At 38.5% G+C, this 22,221-nt stretch overlaps 1 protein-coding gene and 1 long non-coding RNA gene across 2 annotated transcripts in view; one reads left to right on the top strand and one right to left on the bottom strand.

Moving 5' to 3' along the window:
• CDK17 (cyclin dependent kinase 17) overlaps window positions 1-22,221 on the bottom strand; it is a 101,178-nt gene that overhangs the window by 43,104 nt on the left and 35,853 nt on the right. The window contains exons 2-4 of the mRNA XM_042467014.1: window positions 21,488-21,636; window positions 7,129-7,293; window positions 1,038-1,171 (exon numbers count right to left, since the gene is read on the bottom strand). Of these exons, the coding sequence (XP_042322948.1) occupies window positions 1,038-1,171; window positions 7,129-7,293; window positions 21,488-21,605 (417 nt within the window). The 5' untranslated portion in view covers window positions 21,606-21,636. The remainder of the gene's footprint in view (window positions 1-1,037; window positions 1,172-7,128; window positions 7,294-21,487; window positions 21,637-22,221) is intronic.
• On the top strand, window positions 7,648-13,309 carry LOC121930554. The gene is made up of 3 exons (XR_006103967.1): window positions 7,648-7,923; window positions 11,752-11,853; window positions 12,584-13,309. It is a non-coding gene; the product is annotated as an uncharacterized LOC121930554 (long non-coding RNA).

Here is a 22,221-nt window from a genome sequence, read left to right as displayed (position 1 = left end):
TTTACCTCCATCCACTCTTGCCACACATTCAGCAGTTATATTCACTGTAGACCAAGGCCAAAAACAGATGGCTCTTCACTTTCCAAGAAACTCCACACAAAACCAGGGTTATTTTGAAAGCTCTTTTTCTTCAGGGTCAGACTAGATCTTCTGGATCTGTATCTATACTGGTGGGATTGGGCCTGATCCCATTATGTGGGTTTTGGCCTGCATCGTCTAAATTAGATGATGCCAGGCTGGGGGGAAACTGGGCCATTTGGCCCATGCGGACAACTTCAATGAGAGATAAGGATGCAAAAGGAATGGCATGGTTAAGTCCCGGGAAGGTTGCTTGCCTCCCAACAATCTACTTTTTTAATGGGAAAGAGGGAAAACAAGAGGATTAAAATAAAATTAAAGGACAATTGAAGAATACCAAACATACAACACTTTTATGGCACAGCTAAGAACTACAAAGCAATGTTCAAGTTTGCTGACCCCTTCTCTCTGAAAGAAGCTACTCGCATCTGTTGGCCCTGACTTCACAATAAGAGTTAACCCTAACTGGATAGTGCTCCTCCATGATACATTCTCTGAAGGATTAATTCATTCATTAAAATAGCATTATACTCAAGAACTAGCGCCATGAAAGTGAAGAAGCAGGATAATGAAGGGTGGTTATCCCTCTTCTATAGCCTGCACAGAAACCAAGCCCTAGATAAATGTCTATCCTCCCATCACAAAGATAGAGCTCCCTGTTACCCCTTCTTTCAGCTCACAGCAAACTAGTAATGTTTTCAGTCAGTAACTTTGTGGGACCTATTTACAAGGATGTTTCTAAAAGAAATTCTCCTAATACTGTCAAAGAGCACTTCGTTTCTTAAATATTTTTCAGATTAAAGTTTCTATTTCAATAATCACCAGCTCAGTTAGGTTACAAACATCAATGTATTTACTTTAAATTGATCTGACAGAAAATAAAGTACAGTAGTTAAAACAAGCAAACAAATCCCAAGTATCTTGTTAGCATAGTGCTTCCCCATGGGAAACTAGATTACCTCCATAGAAATCCGTCGGTGTATCCGGTTTCTGAGGCAAACACCTGTAGGGGATTGGACTTCATCAGATGACGTTCCAGAAGCTTGATCGCTTTCACCATCTGATCCCATTTTCAGATTTTCATGTACAATATCTAAATCAAACAAAGGTAACAAACAGTCTATTGAGTCTTAATTAAGAAAGCAGTCTGCCTTTATTGCTCACAAAAAGCTAAATGGTACTCATTTTACCACTAAGAGTGTGTCCACAACATGATTAGCACATTCCAAATATAGAATAATACCAGATTGGCACAATCTTTTTAGTCTTGTTATGCTTAAGATTCTATTTTTAATTGAAATGTTTTCAATCTGCTTGTTTTTGAGTGCCAAGGCTATCAAACTGACAGTTGAAATAGCATGAGAAAAAAAAGACTCATATTCTAAAAATGTATGGAATCAAAATCTTCTGGAAAGATTATACTGAGAACTTTACAGAGACATATCGAAGAGCTGCTAATTTCAAACAGATCTGATTTGATTTCAAGCAAATTTGATTCCTTTCCAAGAAGAATGTATACTTAATTAGTCTGAGGCTGCAAGTTCATACAGTACTCATCTCTGCAGGTGTAAGCATAGAGATGAACAAAATGAGCAAAGCAGGACCAACGTCTGTCATGTACTGTTTTTTAATTTTGTGAACTGCCCTGAGTCCCAGTTTTGGGATTAGAGTGGGATATATATATGGATCACGAACCAGACTGCTACATTGGTTTGAGTGTTATACTGGAACTCCAGGAGACCACAGTTCAAATCTGTGACAACCTTGGGCAAGTTACACTCTCTCAGCCTTACAGGAAGGCAATGGCAAATCTTCTCTGAGTAAATCTTGCCTATGATAGGATAAATTCCTATGACAGAATCACCATAAATTTAAGTTCACTTGAAGGTGCATAACAGCAGCATAGGGCTGTGTTGCTAAAGATAACATTTAAAAATAACGTTAAACATTTTCTACGTTGAGAACAAATGTACAACAAAACAGAATGTCCTGGGGAATGATCCAGCAGCACAATATGGAAGTATGTCTACATGCTTGATTTTGATAAAAAAATCCAACTGTGATTACAATAACATCCAAAATTCACAAAACAGCAATACATTTATTGGTCAGCCAAAATCCACAAAATCCATGATGCAAGCTTTCAAGGTCGACTGGCTTCTTCATTAGGCAAAAATGTTAACAATCAAACAGGAGAAAGAAGAAAAAAATGACACTACTGAAGTCATGTGCCTACATTTTATCAAGATGTTGTTATAGTAGTTCTTAGTTAAGCTGGTACTGTGGGATATCCATGTAGGTAGTGGCCATTATTCTTCCTTGGCCATGAGCTCTGGGAGCCAAAGAATAAACTCCAAGAAGTAAAATTTAAACTCCATTAGCAACACAGTAAGAACCTCCTTTAAGAACCATGTTCAAACTGAGAACAACAACAACATCTTGATAAAATGTAGGCATATGACTTCCAACATACTTTCCCCCTTTTCTCCTGTTTGATAGTTAATCACCAATATATTTTGTGCATTTTGGTTGATCAATAGGAGTATAGCTGTTTTGTGGGTTGTGGATGCTATTGTATTTTGTTGTATGGCCAACATGGCTATCCCGGATATGTTTTCTACATCTGTGATTACTTTAGACCTATTCACTTTAAATGCAAAGCATACAGAATGTATGTGTGCCAAGTGAAAAGCATTACACCAGACCCATATGTGCAAGTAACTGTTGTATATGTATATTATTCACAATGATTTGTTAAGGAAAAAGCCACATGGGTTATACAGTAAGAGAAATAAAAGATGTATGTGAGAGTCGGAGTGACTCAGCAGAAGCCAATGGAGAACCACACAGGTGTGAATGGTAATACAATTAACAAGTACTGAGTGCCAAGGACAAGAAATGCATAGTGAATAATTGGACACACCTGACAATTGTAAAGTGGTCAAGGCTGAAATGATGAAATCATTAATTGTAGGATGAACAAAGAGAACCAATGGGAATGATGTACACGCCTACTGGGTGGAAACAGACCACAGTGGGTGGTACCATGCTTTGGCTATAATAATGACTATGGATCCCAATGTATTGTGTGGGTAGTAGTAGTGGATTGGAGAGTGAGGAGTTGAGTACTGTTTGGAGCTGTGTATATAGTAGAATAAAGTAGATCTTTTATATAAGACTACTGAGTTGTCTGGTGTCTTGGGTGAAGCTACAAGAACCAGCAGGACCCTGGTGAAGAAGGGTGAAGACTTCTGTGGAAGCAAGAGTGAGAAGGTTTGGAGAGTTTGTCGGGGTCTTCAGCCTGTTCTCTGCAACTCTTGCAAAGATATAACAACTGGCCAAAACTGGTCAGCGTGGTGCACAACCAGGTGGTGAGTTCACAGGCCAGGTGAAGGGAAGCCACAACTCCCATCATCCCTGACATGATAGAACTGTGGAATTGGATTAAAGGCCTATCTAGTCCAGTATACTGTACCCAATGCCCATGTAGAGTGAAGGCAGTTCCCTATTCTGCTTTTGATCCTGTGGCTGATTTTTAGTAGTTCCTCTCACCCTGGAGGTAATTAATATATAGCCATCATAGCCTTGTCCTCCATGAAATTTGCCTATCGATTTCAACAGCTGTTTACCACTACATCTTGTAAGTAGTACATTCCATGGGAACTATGCCTGCCTGTCCTAAAATTACTTCCATATATCTGCCTCAGGATAAGGTTATCTAGTGAAACTGAATGGTGGGAGATTTGGGACAGACTGAAATGTTGATATATTTCACTGAATAGTTCTCCCATTTCAAAATAGAAGGAAACAGTAGGGACATCTCCTCTCTGTTCACCTCTTCAATAGCACACCTAATTTTAAACACGTCTATCTTACTATACTATTTTACTAGCCTTCTTTCTGAACTAAATAATCTTCAACATTTAATCTTATTCACACAGAGGAATTGTTTCAAACCCAAATATTTTTTGTTGTTCATTCTTGCACTTTTCTCAACTCCAGTACGCTAATTACTGATAGATTTATAGCCTGCTTTTCTCTCAGCTATATAGGTAGCTATATTCTTTTTCAGGTGCAACTAACAGAACTATATATATAATATGGATCAAATTAGGCGAGGAGGTTGCTTTGGGACCACAGGGGATCGTGAAAGGCTGTACACCCTTCCAGCCCTGCCCCATAAAAAAAACACCAACAAATACTTTTTACCCTCCCCAGGAGTGTGAAAGACAATTTAATCACCTTTCCTCCCAAGTTGCTTTATGCTCCACAGCCTTTCTTCTTCTTCTTCTTTTTTACAAAACAGGAAATGACCTGGAAGTCAACATCCAGCTCACTTTCTGTTTAAGAAAACATCTCCTCAGCTCAAAGAAGGCCTGTGGTGAAAACATGGCTAAATCACCTTTACACCTCCTGGTGCATTTGTGAGCAAAACAGCTGTGGGCAAATACAGTCCATGGACTGAACTTTCTGCACCACTGGATTATGTGAATGCCTTATGCAGCAACATTTTAATATGTGAACTTTAATTCACATATCATGCCCAGAACATATTGGCTGAGGTGCACTGATGGCACAATGGTTAAATGCCTGTACTGTAGCCACTTGCTCACAAAGTACAAGGTTGCGAGTTCAATACCAGCCAGGGGTTCAGGGTTGACTCAGCCTTGCGTCCTTCCGAGATCACTAAAAGGAGTACCTAGCTTGTTAGGGGCAATTGGATTATACATTGTAAACTGCTTTAGCGAATGCTTAAGTGCACTGATAAATGGTATAGAAATGGACTTGCTATTGCTATCTCATCACATGCTGCTGCTACAGGCTTTGTCACATAAGAAAAGGTTTAAAATATTTACTTTTGATTCAACTAAAAACCAGAAAGCAAGCATTAGTTAAATATTTCTCACATTAGAACTGAAAACTAAGGGAACTGTGAGCCCTAGAAAGACTAGATCCTTGTTCCATACAATAATATATAATGTGATAAATGAGTCTGAAAAAGACTACTATAATTGTCCTTGGTATATTGCAGTATTCAAAACAACAACTTAGTACCATTTTCTAGTATTTTATTTAAAGGGAATTAAATCTAAAACTAATGCAGTAAGTTTGTATATGCATTTCCACACAGTCACTTTAATAACTGATGAAAAAAAGAAAAAAAAACTCATTAAGAAAATGAAGACATAACTCAATAATGTCATCAGTCATGTAACATGTTGGCTTCAGAACTGCTGACATCAGACAAGAAAATTTTCATCCTCTCAGTTTTTGTGAAGACAAAAGAATGTTCTGTGAGTAATGGCATCCATTTTGGCAATTACAGTTCTGAAGCTTCCAGTTCAGCAGAACTTAAGTATAATGACTGCTGTTGTTTGCTAAGCTGGATTTGCTTCTGTTAACAGAAAAAATTATTTTGTTTCACCTTAAATATAATTTTTTGTTTCAACTTGAAAACAAAACACTTATTTTTTTAATTAATACAAAGTCTTGAATAATAGATGATCAAATTGTGCAAAAGGTATTATTCAAATGAATTAAATACAAAACTCTGGGTGAATTAGTAGTGACGGATGCAGGAAAAGAACTATACCAAGCTTCAGATTCCTCTCTGCTTATCAGACAAAACACTACTCTGTTCATAGCGAAAATTTCTATATCAAGAGTTTATTGACATAGGAATCACACCTCTGGGACATCTAATTCGCTTCTGCAGACACAAAGAACAGGCAAGCTTGCCAGTTAATTTCGCTGTGAAAAAGGGAGGAAAGACCTCATGAATATTTAAGCAGTATTCCAAGGATTCGGTAACATAAAAGCATGTAATTGATTCAGACAACGAAATAATTGCAAAAGGGCAGATCACCAACAGCCTTCGGAAACAAAAAGTAAGGTTTCCACAGCTTTCATCTCTGCCCAATGGGCTAAAGTCGGGACAGATCATCTTTTTCCTCACTTGGGATAAGCAATTCTGAATATTTTATCATGGGGCCTCGCTAGTGATACTCTTTAATTTGGATCACTTCAACAACTAAAACTCTTATCTTACATAAGAACCTTGTTTCAAAAGAGAGTCCAAAGAGGGATAACAATAAATGTATCTTCCACTTATAATGAAGCTATACCCAATAAGACCTGAATTTGGGCTCCCGAAGAAGCCTTAATTTCTCCAGTACCCTAATGATGTCCACATGCTTTATGTTTCTGTCAGACTGATGGTATGGAATGTGTGGGTCTCTGTCAAAGGCTGGTGGATCCTGTCCAGGAGCATGTGTCTTTTAAGACCCATTTGGGTATTCTCTTATACAACTGAGAATCATGTGAAAGGGACATCAAAGTGGGGCTTTAGTCTTTTCAAACCCAAGGTTCCACTATTTTAACAGATAACATGCTAAAATGAACATGATTACTAATCTATCCACAGCTAGCAAGCACAGCTAGCTTGCACATGACAGCTTCATAACTCACTAACAAGAGTATCATGCAAAAACTGGGATCGTTAAATGCAAGGTGTATTATAAACCTCACAATGCCAGCTACTCACATGCTATGCCTTTGTAAATTAACAAGTATACCTTTTTCTGCCTTTCATCATAATAGAACAGTATCTTATTAAAATGGTATTCATTTTATACTAAAATTCTACATAACTCTTGATGTACAACGAAAACATACTCCACTGTCTTGTTATACTTATTTCCTTCCAAGGACAGATAAGACAGATTTAAAAGTATTAAATGTTAACCTCTTTTGCTTCTATGGCCCTGCTGCAAGTACTACTGCATGAATGTTACTCTGAGATGAAAGAAAGAGGCAAAAGAATGTATTCACTTGATGAGTAAATGTGGTGCAGGTTATAGAGAGATGGACAAGAACTTGGGAGATCCACATTCTTTACTTCACAGGGACATGTAACTCATTGGTGGACCAATCACTCTCTTAGTCTGACCTACCTTACAGGCTTCTGTGAGGGGAAGGGGAGAGGGAGAATCTTGAGATTATTGGAGGAAATGCATAAATATAATTAATAAATACATAAATTCTCATTACCTAATCTGCTCCCATTTCTCGGCATTGCCATGAAAGAGCCAAGGCTGCCACCAATAACACTGTGGGGTCTTCGTAGTGGAGGCTTTTTGAAGGATCCTGTGTACTGGTGAAGGAACGAGTGCATACTATGAGATGTCGGAGGTCTGCCATTCTTCACGATAGGCTCTAAAATTTGTCCACACCGATTGATTTGTTCCCCAAAGCAGGAAATCCAGGAACATGCCAAGAGAGGAAAACAGAATTACCAAACAGTTTATTTGCAGGTCCAAAGCATTTGAAACCCAGAGAGTAGATCATCAACAGTGACAAATGTTACACAGAACAAATGTAAATAAACAAGATACATCACCCTTGTGTCCCCATACTCACTGAGGCTCAGCCAGATAATCCTGCCACTCTCTCACAATTGGAAACCAGAACATTATAACAGCAATGCAGCAACCACTGAGGAACCTATTACCATACAGATCTTCTGCTGTGTTCATATAATTAATCAAGGTCCAGATGATGTTACAGAAATGAAAACTTGAAAGGACCATCTTCCATTTAAAAGCCTCTTGTGTTTCATCACTGCTTCTTCCATCTTTTTCTCATCAAAGAAAATCAGATTAAGGAAGGAAAGATGGGATAGCTGTGTAATGCCTTTTGATTCACAGCACTGGGAGCCATCCTTAGATGGCTGAAAGTGCTACAAGAAATGAGGCAGGTAATTCATATGGATATTTGTGTACAGGTGAACACCTCTGATTGATTCCTGGAAAATCACCATGGATCCCATCCTGGGAGAAATGTGAGGTATGTATGTACGTATTAAATAAATAAATAAAAAAAGGCTGAATTAAACACAGAGTCTTTCAGTCTGTGAACGAACAGAAATAAGTTGTGAGACCTTCTGGAACACTACTGAATATGGAGCAGAAGGGTACAATAGATGAAAAAAGGGTGTCCTACCTTTTACAAGAAACACTTCTTGCTAATGCAAAGCTGCTACGGGAAATAGTAGTATGGAAAAATATGGAAAAGGGAAAACTATGCAAGAGCTACTCAAACGGCACATTTCCTAGCTGTAGAACTCAGATTTTCCTAGTATAGACACCACCATCCTGTGTATGACACAATGTGACGCAAAAATACAAATTGGCAGGGCACACAAGTTTTAACAATTTGAGAATACAGTACAGTAGAATACATATAGCCCTGCCTTCTACTTTTCACTGCTAAGCAAGAGGGTTGGGAAATGGAGCAAATTGCTGTGCTTTGATCTGTGATATTTGAGAACCTTGCCTCCTGGACCATCTGAGGAAGCTCATACACCTTGGGAGACTATTCTCTGTAAATGCACAGGAATCTTCCCTTGTCCTTTACCTTCCAGATGTACTGGCATACAAGTCCATACAACCTAGTATATCTATCATCTTCACTGGTTGAAGATGAAGGGCAATGTAGCTGAACACATCTTGAGGGCTTCAGGCTGGGGTACACCATCATAAGGCTCCTGTTAATAAATCTATCGTCAAGTACCTTAAAAATCACAATATACAGAAAACATCAAATAGTATGAAAAATAAAACATTTCAGGTGATATTGAATTAAATAGATTTACAGATATTCAGACATCAAAGAACCTGCCCTGCTAAGTAATCCGGAGAATCTAGTCAAGAACCTGTAATTAAGACTAAAAAAGTATGCAAGAAACAGATTGTTCAGAAGTGTTCTTCACTGTTCGGTGCATAATTTCTTTTATAGGTTGAAAAATGTCATAGCCTAATCACACAAATCTTTGAAAGTAAGGTTCTACTGTGCTCAGTAGCAAATAGGAAGACTCTCCAAAAAAGTGCATAGGACTGACACTTCCAAGTGTATGCGCTTATGTGAGCAATGGATCTATAACTGAAAGCCTATAATTAAGATAATCAACTAAAATTTCTCAATGAATGCAAAAGCACTTTCTTTCTCACTCACAATAAATGTTCAACTTCACAAGCTACATTTTCTCCATGCAAGGACAAATCTTTATGCTTTAATCTGTATACCTTCAGCAACATAGACACACAAACACACAAACGTCCATTGCACAAACCCTTTTTCTACATGGTGATTATCCCTATGTGGAATATTGTAATGCACTGAAAAGTCCTTTATCATCACTATCTTTTTTAAATGTATAACCCCTGATCCCAGGCTCTCATGCCTTAAAAATATTATGTTACCTAGGAAAGTGAAATATTTTTCTAGATAGGCTAATTTCTCTTCTGATAGGGTCATATGAATCACCTAACACAAGTTATAAGATCGGATGATGCATATTATAAAAGCTTGGATTTACTAACTTGACCAGCACTATCAGAGCAAAAATCCAGTGCTGATAGTATCCTGATATTGGTGCAACTTTTAATGGTACTATCTTATTAATATCTCTCTCTCCCCAGAACATAGATTGCTGGGGGGGGGGCAGACTTTACCACTGGCTTCTTTTGCAGAATACCTTAAGCACCAACAAAGATTCATACAAAGCCAAGTCAAGTATGCTAGCCTCACGCTTCAAGGAAACTTCTAAGCTTAAAAGTCTAATTTCCAGTTACCAAAAGATTCAGTCCTGTGAATTACAGACGTGCCAATAGGGGAGGATTCCAGCAAACAATGAATACTGATTATGAAGCGAAAGAGAGCCAAGCTGGGAAAGCAAGAGGATGAAAAGAACAAAGGGGAAAGAAGAGAATGGGACCAAGGAAATGGTGAAAAGCAACTCACACGGAAGTATAGCTCAGCCACAGGCACTGAAGGAAGACAGTAAGTTTTCCTCCTCACCATCACCTTCCTTTGATTTCTCCCAAGCCCTCACAGCTATAACGTATTTATGAAAGAAAGGTATACAGAATGCTTCCAGAAGCATCAAAACACTCCACTTGCCTAACTACAGTTTCAGAAAGCAAACAGTTAATGTTAACAGTATATTTTGCATTGTCTCTATTTGGCAACACCATAACACATGGTGAAACATGATAAAGTAACAGTAGTGATCAACCACTTACAGACGACAGTGAAAAGCTTCCGACAGCCAGACTGATGTTAACAGCATTTAAAAAAAAATAAAGACACACATCCTATTGCTCAACCACAATCCATCTGGGTTCATTAAATAGTAATGTTCAGCTGTTTCCCTTCCCTTCTCTCAAGCAAGCAATGAAATGCCTTGTCAGAAATTCCACATCATCTATACTTGGGCAGAGTGAATCCTGAATGCTTGGCATGCATTAATAGCATATCAGTCAATTAGAAACCCTCCACACTTTCCCTACTATATCAAGAAATGTGCAACATAAATAGGGAGAACACCTATTGTACAGTTACAACAGATTACAGTAGTGTTAGTTTCTGTGGTATTATGTATTAAAATGGTAATAATTGCAGGTATTAATATCTTCTACTCATGGGCAAAATTCAGTTATTGTTAACCTCTGTGGTTTTATAGATAAAATATAGTAATTATTCATATCTCCTACTCATGACCAAAATTAGCAAACTGCTCATTATCAAAATTTCAACCTAACGTGAAGTTCTGACAGATTTCTTTGGACAGACAATAGTTACCAGATCATTAGTTTGGAAATCTGAGCTTATTTCTGCACTGAATTTCTGGGGGTTTACAAGTCTTTAGTTTTGGGAATACTGCTGTCAATAGAGTGTTTCGACTTTGTTTGTGAGGCATCTATGAAGAGTTAAGATTTCTATCAAGTGTTTGCAAAGATCTAGATTTATACATTTTAGAAAACTGACAGGAAATTACCTCATTTGCTAATACATTTTTAAAAAACATTTCCCCATTAGATCTACAGCAGAATAACATTTATGGATGTATACAATGTGAAATAGTTCAACTAAAAAGATAATTCATAGGAAAGCTTTGAAAAGGAGTTAGATGAATTTATGGAGGGCCATAAAAAGCTGCCTGTCTCATTGGCTACTTATCTCCTGCAGCATCAGAGGCAGTATGTCTCTTGATACCAATTGCTGGGGAATGTAAGATGGAGGTTACAGTTGCCCTTCTATCCTGTTTTTAGCTTTCCCATGGGCAACCACTGTGAGTGTGAACAGGATACTTGATTAGATAGTCTTTCAGTCTGAATCAGCATTTCTTATGTTCTTATGTACACCATTTTATCCTAAAGGCACCAGATCCTGTCAGACCTTGGAAACTAAGCAGGGTCAACCCTAGTTAGTACTTGGATGGGAGACCAGCAACCGATTCCAGTTGCTGTAGATTATATATCAAAAGAAGGAACTGGCAAAGCCATCTGTCAGTTTTCCTGCCTAATAAAACCCTATTGACTTACCATAAGTCAATAAGTGACTTGAAGTCACATGTTGTTGTAGTTGTTTTCCCAATATGGTGCTATCCAGTGGTACTGGACTACAACTCTCATTATACTGAACCAACAGGATCACTAGCTTTGCTGGCTGGGTATGATGGGAGCTGTAGTCAAACAGATCTGAATAGTATCATTTCAAAGGATGCTAATTTATTAGCACTGGGGAGTTTGTAACAAAAAGCCATGAAAAAAGAGAATCTCAAAACTGCTTCATCCTTTTTGTAACTCTGTTCCATATATGTCTTCAATAAAGGGCAAGAAACAAAAAGTTACATGGAGGAAAGAAAAGTAGACATGGAATTCAAGTGTCAAACATTTCAAGTGAGAGTAATATTGTGAATGCAGTCATGCAAAGGTGAGTTTCCTTTTCCTCTACATGTACCAGTAACCAATTCTATTTACAAGCTACAGATCTGAAGCTGATGTACCCTTTACCAATCCAGATGACAACTCCTAGTGTTACCAGTCAAAAATATTGTGCAGTTATTCTGTCTTTTCCACTGCAATGAACTTTTTTGTGGTAAGAGAAAAGGTGCAAGAAGCAGTAGGCAAACATGGGAAGATGACAAATGGAAGATGACATCATCTAGTACCCCCACTTCCCTGTAAAATTCCAAAATTGAGGCATGACAACTGTATGATAAAAGCCTTGTATATAAGCTTCTTTTAATAACTTGTTCAAATGTCCCAATTAACCCAACAGAAGGACAAGTAAACACCTTGTTAATGTTGCCATTCAAAACTGATATACAGTGGGGCCTTGGTATCTGCTGTGGTTTTGTTGCAGGTCCCCGTAATATAACCAAATCCATGGCTGCTCAAGTCCCATTATATATAAAGACGTAGAAAAATGTTGTCCCATATACAAAATGCTAAAATTGTTTGGTTTTTGGAATTTTAAAAATATATATTTTCAAGCCATGGATGGCTGAATTCATGGATGCAGAATCTTTGGTTACAGAGGGCCAGCTGTATTAAATGAATACGTATGAAATGATACAGGATGATGATGGTGGTGGTGGTGATGGTGATTTTGCTTATTTGTTACTTGTATTATTTGTATATCCTACTTTTTTCCAACACAGAATCCATACAAAGTTCCCATGAAGCTGGTCTCCTATACAGAACTTGATCAATCTCTGAGCAGGTTACCTTCATTAAATTACAGCTGCTACATCATGCACCTTCAAAACCATGCCTTGGCCAGCTGTAGTATTTTAAAATGAAACTCAACTATACAATATCCCAAACTCTCAGAACTGAACCAATTTTTAAATGATTTAATTCACTGGTTCATATTTAGTAAGCTGCTTCTTACAATGAAATCACTTCATTACTTTCCCACAGATGCCACAAAGAACTCCAGATGATTAAATTTTACATTTTCTGGATTCTAGCCATCAAAGTAAACGGTCAGTAGCTTTATTTCTGTACGTCAAGAAGCTCTAAGGAGCTTTTTCCTGGCAGCTGCTCACCACAACAGGATATTCTGGTCCTTTAAATGAAGCTGGTGTCTACCCACAATTGAATCTGTTCAGATCAGAGGGAAAATATTCTAGGAGACATCGATTCAGGATGACCCATGAGAGTCTTAAAATAGACAGCAAGAACAGTTTGTAGAAAGACAGACCAGTCAGGTAACACTGCTCCCACTTTCCTCATAACAGAGAGATGATAGAAGCAGTAGAAACAACAGATTCCAGAGGAACAGAAATGTTCTCACTCAATGCAGCACAGAGCGGTTGCTTAGGAATAAGATCAGGAAGCATTTCATACAACAAGATGTTGAAATAAACCCTTTTGCAGTCAAGGGACTCTACTGATATATTCAGCTCCTTACTTTAGTTGTATGAAATAAGTATCATTGTTTGCACGTGTGTAACAAATAAATCACTTTCCAAGGAAAAAGACAATCATAAACCTTATGCTGCTGCTTTACCATGATGAAGATAATACTGCAAAATCTACCACAAGCAGCTATCAAGGAAAACTGAAAATAGCAAAGGGGCTCCTGCATGGTGCCATTAGAAAAATCACAAGAATATTTTTAAAATTTATAATATATATTCCTGTTAAGTATACACAGAAGGGCTCTTCTGTATCACACTGGTAGAACCAATGAAACAGTGAAAAAGGAAAAAGGTTTCACCAGCCTGGGTGCCACAGATGAGAAAGCTTTTTCCTTTGTCACTGGTTTATTGGTTCTACCAGTGTGATAACTGCTATTTTCAGTTTTCCTCTAGGTGCCATCCCTTCCTCTGGATGCCTGAGTTGGGTTAGTGTTGTCCCTTCTCTGGATGTCAAGATAAATCTGGCTCTTTACCAAAGCTTTTCTGGAACTCAGGAGTTAAAGTTTGATTAGTGATGGATTTTTGTTGTTGCATATAGTATAAACATTGTCTTAAATGCTTTGCAATTTTTCAGGAAGTTTTAAATTGTCTGATGTTACTTTGCTACCTCTCCAACAACATTAGATATTTGGCTATAGAGTAGGATAATAAAATTTAAATGACTAAATAAATGCTGGATATACATGTAGAAAGACTGTATTTTAGTACTGATACAGATTTCTACTGCCAAGATGCCTCTGATGTGCATCCATAGTCTGAATAGGCAGAGCACTGCCTTGTTGAAGACAACATAATAACTGAGGGTCTAATTAAAAAGTGTCCCCAGGTGTCTGCACAGCTGCCATGACATGTTCAGTAATGCTGCATGGTCATGTTTTTCTTAACCACCAGGCCGTATGTTCAAATCAAGATCAATCACAGTACAACACATATACTATGATGGTATCACAAGGTAACCACAGTTAGCTTTGAAGAAAAATACATCTGGGTCTTATTTTGAGAAGAAGCAGAAGAAGAAGAAGAAGAAGAAGATACTCTATTTTCCCAACCTAAAAGCTATTCTATCTGCATTCTTCCTTAAAAAAAAATCAAACAAATCTGTTCTTTGCGTAACTTTTGGAAGAAAGTTATTACTTTAAAAGCTGCTTCCAGATGTCAGCCTTAATTACATTTCCCTTTGCTAAGTACAGAGTCAATCTCAACTATAGAGCAATACAGAATTGCTAGTGAACTGCAGGTGGATTTCTGCCCTAGAAAAGTAAGACAATACTGCCCTGGCTCTTCTGCATTTCTAATGGGGCATCAAATGTGAACACCATGACACCAGCCCATGTTTAGCCAGATTGCTTTGACATATAAAAATTACTTAGGACATTTTAATGTTGACTTTTGTATTTTGTTCTAGAATTTCTGAGAAGTAAGTGTCGACATGGCATTACTTTTCTGTGATGGTGATTGCATGCTCTTGTGAGGCCAGAGCTATTCTGTGCTAATGTCAGCAGTGCTGCTGAACAGACAGGCCAAGATAAAGCTGCTTCAGGTCACTTTGGAAGTATGCTGTTTAAATGACACACACATTTTAAGAGGCCAGAAGCTGCGCCAAAGCTGCACTCTAGTCCTTAGGACTGGAGCATGGCTTTGGTGCGGCTTCTAGCCTCTTAGGATGCATGCAGCATTTAAACAGCATACCTCCAAAGTGACCCGAAGCAGCTTTATTTTAGCTTGTCTGTATGGGCCCCTTCCATGTCAGAAACGCTTTTGCTGAGGAGCCAGATTAAATGTTCCAAACAGCTACCGGACAGTAGCAATAGTGGGGCTTACACTAGTGGAGGATCTCTCGGATAATGGAAGTGGCACCAATAGCTAACACTTGTTAGTATTGTGCAGAAGGAGGCATGGTAAATCCCCTTTGAATGTCTGTTATCATGAAAACCTTATGATCAGACATTTTGCCATGTTGATCAGAGAGCTCTGGCACCACAACAAACTAAATTTCCAAGACTTCCATAGTACAGATGGCCTTCCATTTTTGCAGGAGATCCGTTCCGATCCCCCCGTGAAAACAGAGGCTCGTGCATATTCAAGAACCATAGACTTGAATGGGCCACATGCCTGTATGTGCACCTGTGTGTGGGGCGCACCCCATTAAAAATAGCAGAGGTCGCCCCTCTGCAGATTTTCAAGATTGTGGATCCGAGATCCGCGAGTTAGGAGGGGCAACTGTAATGAGTTAAAGTGGTGTCAGACTGGATTGTTTCTGCAGTGTGGATGCAGCCTCTGACAAATAGGTTCCATTTTATGACTTTATTCTGCACCCAGCCAGTCTCTATTCTCATAGCTGGACAGTGAGGAAAGTTGATAGGAAGAAAATCAGCTCTGAAATGTGTTGGAAGAGTTCTATGGATACTGTGGACTTCTTAAAAAACAACCAAATAAATGGATCCTAGAGCAAATCAAGATAACTAAATTGAGAATGTTGTACTACTTTGTCATATCATGAGGAGACATTATTTACTAGAAAAGACACTAATGCTTGGTAAAGTAAAAAGTAGTAGTGGAGGAAAAAGGAAGACTCCATTACAGATGATGATGATGATGATGATGATGATGATAATAATACCCCACTCTTCAGCCAAAAGGCTATCAGAGTGGTTTACAATTTGTTAATTAGACATTTGATGGACAGACTCAGTCATGGAAATGACAGCCCTGAGTCTGCAAGACCTTAGCAGAGAAGCTGAGGACAGGGTGACCTACAGGTACCTCTTGGAGGGTGTCAGAAATCGAAGTCCACTTAGCAAAAATTAACAATAACAATCTAAAACACAGATACATTAGAATTAAGAACCACTGCCCATTTTGAATGAAGGATACAAATTGTAAGAACCAATTCCCACTTTAGTAACCAACCCTGGGTAGCATAAACAGCCACCCTGTGGCAGCTGGAAGCAGAATCTCCCATCTTCACATCTAAGTTGGGAGCCATCATGGAAAACCAAAGAAAATTAATCAAATAACTGGTGAGAGGGAGGTAACTGCTCCAAATGATGGGACCTAGTAATTTCCATTTCAGCAAATTAATGTGTAAACTTGACCTTTGGCCATCATGGATGTTATGACCCGGGTGAGTGGGATTGAGTAGCTGGATCCCAGTGGTGGTAAACAACTCACTCTGTTAAGGAGAAGTGATATAGTGCACTCTCTCCTGAAGAGAATACCACTAGATCCAGAAGTATGTGAAAATTACTTGTTGTGTCCCTCTTTAGTCATTTTCAACTTATGGCAACCCTATCACAGAGTTTTCTCCAAAATATTTGTTGGGGGGGGGCATTGCTATTGTCTTCCTCTCAAGCAGAGTGAGTGAGTGTGACTTGCCTGGGGTGGGGTCCAAATGGGGATTTGAATCCTGATCTCTAAATCCTAGTTGAAGACTCAAACCACTACACCACACTGGCTCTCACTGAAAACTACTGTCCTATTGCTAATCTTTCCTTTCTGGGAAGGGAGTTTGTGTGGTGCTTGGGCAGCTTCAAATATTCTTAGAGGAAGCAGATTATCCAGACCTATTTGGTCAGGTTTCAGGACACGGTATGGCACTGAAATAGTTTTAATTGCTTTGACTGACTACCTACTCCAAGGGAAAGACAAGGAGAGTGTTACCTTGTTGATTTACCTGGATCTTTCAGCAACCTTTTATACCACTGATCATAGTACCATACTGGACTGGCTCTGTGGGATAGCAATAGGAGGCACTGAATTACGGTTATTTAGAGCCGGTTCCAGACAGTGGTACTAAGGGATTCCTGTTCAGCCCCATAGCCAATACCCTCCATGCTATATAATACTGTATCTATATTAAGCCACTGGGGGCCAATTCATGCTGCAGAATTACATAGTGCTATTATACCATTTTAACAGCCATCATTCCTGTCCTATGAAATCCGAGGAGGGGAATTTAGAATTCTCAACCAGAGGATTCCAGTGCCTTAACAAACTATAAACCCCAGGATTCCATAGGATAGAATCATGGCAGCTAAAGTGGAATAATAGCACTCTAATTGTGTAGTGTGAATAAGCCCTAGGTGAGGTCATAAGGAGGCTTGAGTTCGACATTTCCTTGCAATCTCAGTCAGCTGGCATTGTGCAGGTGCTGGACCAGTGCATGGAAGCTATAATAGGCTGGAGGTATGCCAATAAACAAAGTTAACATGCTAAGACAAAAACTCTGCAGACTGGTGCAGGAACTGGGTAAACAGCCTATCTGTCTTTGGCCTTCAGTGATGATAAAAGATCCAGGAATACTCCCAAGCTATGTGCCTTCTCCCTCAGAGGATCCAGCTTGGGAATATTCCTGGATTCATCATTATCACTAAGGCCAAAGGTAGACTCCATGACTTGGGAAGCGTGGGATCAGCTTTAACTGGTCCACTAGCTATGGCCTTTCCTGGACAGAAATAACTTAGCTGGAGTAGTTAATGCACTGGTAACTTCCCAATTAGAATGCCCCTATGTGGGGCTGCCCATGAAGAGGAAAATAAAACAGTAGTTAGTGCAAAACACAGCAGCTAGACTGCTAATCAAAACATTATATAGACTATGGCCTGTTACAGATAGCCAAAATAAAGCTGTTTCGAGTCACAGTGGAGGTATGGTGTTTCAATGATGCATGCGTCCTAAGAGTCCAGAAGTCACACCAAAGCCAAGCTCCAGCCCTAAGGACTGGAATGTGGCTTTGGTGTGGCTTCTGGACTCTTAGGATGCATGCATCATTGAAACACCATACCTCCACTGTGACTCGAAGCAGCTTTATTTTGGCTGTCTGTAACAGGCCTATATAAAACTATATAACTGGTTGCCAATACTTTTCTGGTCTCAGTCCAAGCTGCTTGGGATGACATTTAAAGTCCTAAATGGCTGGAGATCATGATAACTGTCTCCCTATATGTGCCCTCCATTGTGTGCTGCCAGGTGGTCAATATACTATGTCAAGGCTGTGGCACCCAAAGTGTAGAATGCCCAAACCTTGGAAGCCTGCCTGGTGTCAACTGTGCAAAGAGATCTTGTAGCACTATTGAGATTACATCTGAGCAAGTGGATGAAGTCGAAGAAAGCTTATGCTACAGCTTCTTTCACTCAAGATGCTACAAGATCTCTGTGTATACTGATATTTCAGACTAATACGGATGTGTCTTTGGTGCAGTGGCATCACTAGAGTTCTATCTGACACTTGGTGCAGTACCTCATTTTGTCACCACCACCCCGACCTCCTCCCATACCACATCCTAAAGAATCTTTAGAAATGTTTTTGTACTAATATTACTTGCAAACGGTAATTCTCATAAATCATTGAATGTAATGGCAATAATTGTTAACATAAACTACTAGCAAAATAAAAATTTCACCTTTAAATTACAATATCATATGCACTGCCCATATGTATTTATATTTACATAGTTTCATGTGGTTAAACTGAATATTTGGTAAGATATGATGTTTTAAAAGAAAATTTAAAAATATATTTTTTAAAAAATTGAAACCTGAGGCCTGCTCACTGAGCCTCACCTCATTCACACCTTCTCTTCTGCTGAGCTCCAGGGTTTTAAAGGCATGTGGGTGAACACTACAGCCCATTTCTGCCCCAAAGCAGACATCTGGAGTGCAGTGGTATTATCTGGTGCAGCCTGAACTCTCTGCATCGCTCTTCCCAGTGATGCCCTGCTTTGGTGTTAACCCTGGTTGCATTTTGCCAAACAAGTAAAGACATGGCTATTTACCAATGCCTGTGCAGCTTACTCCAAAATGAATGGAGATTTACTCCAGAATGTCTTTGCACGTTGTTTTATAACTGTTTTCACCTTTTAAACCTGTTTTTAACTTGTTCAATTCTTTAATATATTTTTGCACTTAAAAATACTGTTTTAATTTGCTTTAATCTGCTTAAACTGATTTTACTTGCATGCCACCCTGAGATCTTGTTATAAAGGGCAGAATAACAACAACAACAACAACAAATAAAATATGGATATAAATCTAATAATTATAATTATTAATTGTAAAAATAAACCTCATAATTTCATTTGGCAAATGTAAACACATATTTTCTTGGAATTCATTCTGACTTGTAATGCAGAAATAAGACAGAATTATCCATACATTATAAGGAACTATTTTCTGAAGTCCTTCAAGCAATTAAGAGTGCTACGTAAATAATGAACTATAAAATATAATTATGATCCTAACTAAAGAATAAGAACATTTACAAAACACATCTCTGTCCGTCCCTTTATCAGAGAATTTAGACATTCAGTCTTACAAGCTTCATCATGCAACTTGGACTCCCCAAAAGTGTAAATACTGTATGATTAAAAAAAAAAAAAGAAGCAGAAATTCAAAGCCCAACCAAGTCTACAGGACAACTGATGCAGAATCTCATGTGTCACAGCAAAATGCTCTGGACTTTCTACTTGACTAATACCATGATTATGCTGCCATTATGCCTCATGCATGACTGTTCATTTGCAATACTTTGCAATCTCCCTCTTTCCCTTTCTCCTTCCTACACACTCTTCCACACTCACAGAACGTTCTCTTCCCTTCTGCTGTGATTTGTTTCTTCTTCCCACAAGGCTTCTAGCTCCTACATCCTACATACATACAGTCACTTAAAAAGGAAATGTGAGCAGCAAGATTCTCTTCTTAAAGGCATAGAATGACAGTTCTAGCTGTGACTTGATAAATGCTTTTTCTTTATGGGGCAATAAACATGAGAGCTCAATTTCCTTATTGCCTGTTACATGGTAAGGCAGGCACACACATGGGGACCAGAATTTGGCTGCATAACAAGTCAAATGAGTTAATATTCATACTGACTTGTTTGTAGAAGTTAATGTTATATGTGAAGAAAGAAGAATATTCTGCCCCAGACATATACGTATACTCATATTAGTGTAAGTGCTCTCTCTCTCTCTCCCTGCCATCTGCCAGGTGTTATTGCTTTACTTGTCCTGCCTCTCGTATCTGCATCCAGAGAAGGGCTAGGTGGGATGGGGTCCCATATCCCATCATTGAATTTCTCTTCTCATCCCCATGACTAGGTAAATCAGGAATGGTGGACATTGCTTGAGGCTATCACTGGAAAGTAATATTAAGCATCATGTCTGCCAGTTTAGGCAAGCTGAAGCTGTGTCACTCCTGATTGTTTTAGGGCCTTGGGTGTGGAGGTTCCAGGGGTCATCCCTTTTAAACACATTTTAACACATTTGGGGGAAGAAGGGAGGGGCTGGGGAAAAAGGTTATTTTTGGCTGGTTTTTTTAGGGAATCTGGTGGCTTTTGAAGGTCAATGGGGGGTCCCAAAGTCTGTCATGAGCCCCACCACCACCACATTCACCCTGCTGACTGCACAGTTCACACCGCTGGGATAAAGTGTAATTACGGTACATTGAATGTATTACTTTCAACTGCTGTTAGCCATACTAGAAGAATGGGATATTTTTCAGTAAAAATCAGGGACGGGCAATCTCCGTAGCCATTTTTTTTGGTTGGCCCAATGCACAAAGGCAACATGGGCAAAGTTAAGGGGATGAAATATTGACAAATTTTTGTAAACCAATGAAATTGACAAAAAAAGATATAATTACATAAAATATTCAATTATTAATATAGTTTATATATCTAAAATTAAATGTTTATATTATGTTTGTTAGAAAATAAGTCAAATTCATTTTAGAGAAATTTTATTTAAAGAGAAAAAGAAGCTTTGTTCAGACTTTGGTGAATTACAACCTCCATGATTTCTCACCACTCACTGCTAGCTAGAGATTTTAGGAGCTACAATCTCCTAAAAGGGCCAGATATCCTTCACCTTTTATTTAACTACTGGTGCAAAAATACACAAATACAGAACTCACATTTCTGCAGCTCAGTGTATTAATGATACAGAATTTGTAGCCAGAATATCACTGCATTTGGAAAGCATTCACTTCAGTTCTATGATATACCAATACACTTGAAGAACAAGATATAGACATATTATTCCCAAATGCAGATATAGACTCCCCAAAGCAGATAAAGACTCATTATTCCAAACTTTAACAATATTGTTTTATCAACAGAAACATATACAAAGGGTTTAGATTTACCGTTATCTTTGCTGCTGTTTTCTTCAATTGTCATTTGTTCGGCAAGTTCTGAAAGTGACTCATCAATAGTCTGGCTCCCACGCAATGTTAGAGAAAGTCTCCGCTTGAACTTTTTCATTCTATCAGCAATACGTCTGGCTTAAGGAAGCCTGTTAAAATTAGAAAGTTGTTGTTTTAAACACTTAAGATTTAAAGGAAAGCACTTGAAATATTTAGGGGAAACTTGTTTACTTATGTCACTGCTTACTTAGGTCTTTTTTTAAAACAAAATAGCTGAACTCTGAAATAAAATATTTGGTGCTTGGCAGAAACAATCATTTGTATCCATTTCAATACTGCTACAAAGTTTTTTGACCTAAATTGGCATGCAGTGTGTAACTTTTAACTAAATAAAATGCTCCAACAAAACAAACTATACAGTACTTACTGTATCACCACTTTCTAACTGGGCTTTAAAAATCAGCATAGGGGCTGCATTCTAATTTGGGAAGGATCTCTGATGCTGTATTCCAGCAATGGGTGAAGCCAGGTGTAATTTTTACTCATCAATACACTTTGCTACCAAGCATACAAAGCAAAGTTCAACACTTTACATGTCTGTTCAGGGGTAAATCCCAATGCAAGAGCTTCCAAGGATGCAACACAGAGATCAAATCCAGTCAGACATTGAGTGTAGTCCAGTCCAGTAGTTCTCAACTTTAGTTCTCTAGATCAGTTTTTATTAAGCTATCGGA

This window comes from Sceloporus undulatus, chromosome 5 (assembly GCF_019175285.1).
Source record: "Sceloporus undulatus isolate JIND9_A2432 ecotype Alabama chromosome 5, SceUnd_v1.1, whole genome shotgun sequence".
NCBI classification, from domain to species: Eukaryota; Metazoa; Chordata; class Lepidosauria; order Squamata; family Phrynosomatidae; genus Sceloporus; species Sceloporus undulatus.
The sequence above is the reverse complement of the archived record's forward strand: the minus strand, read 5'-3'. Positions and strand labels throughout refer to the sequence as shown.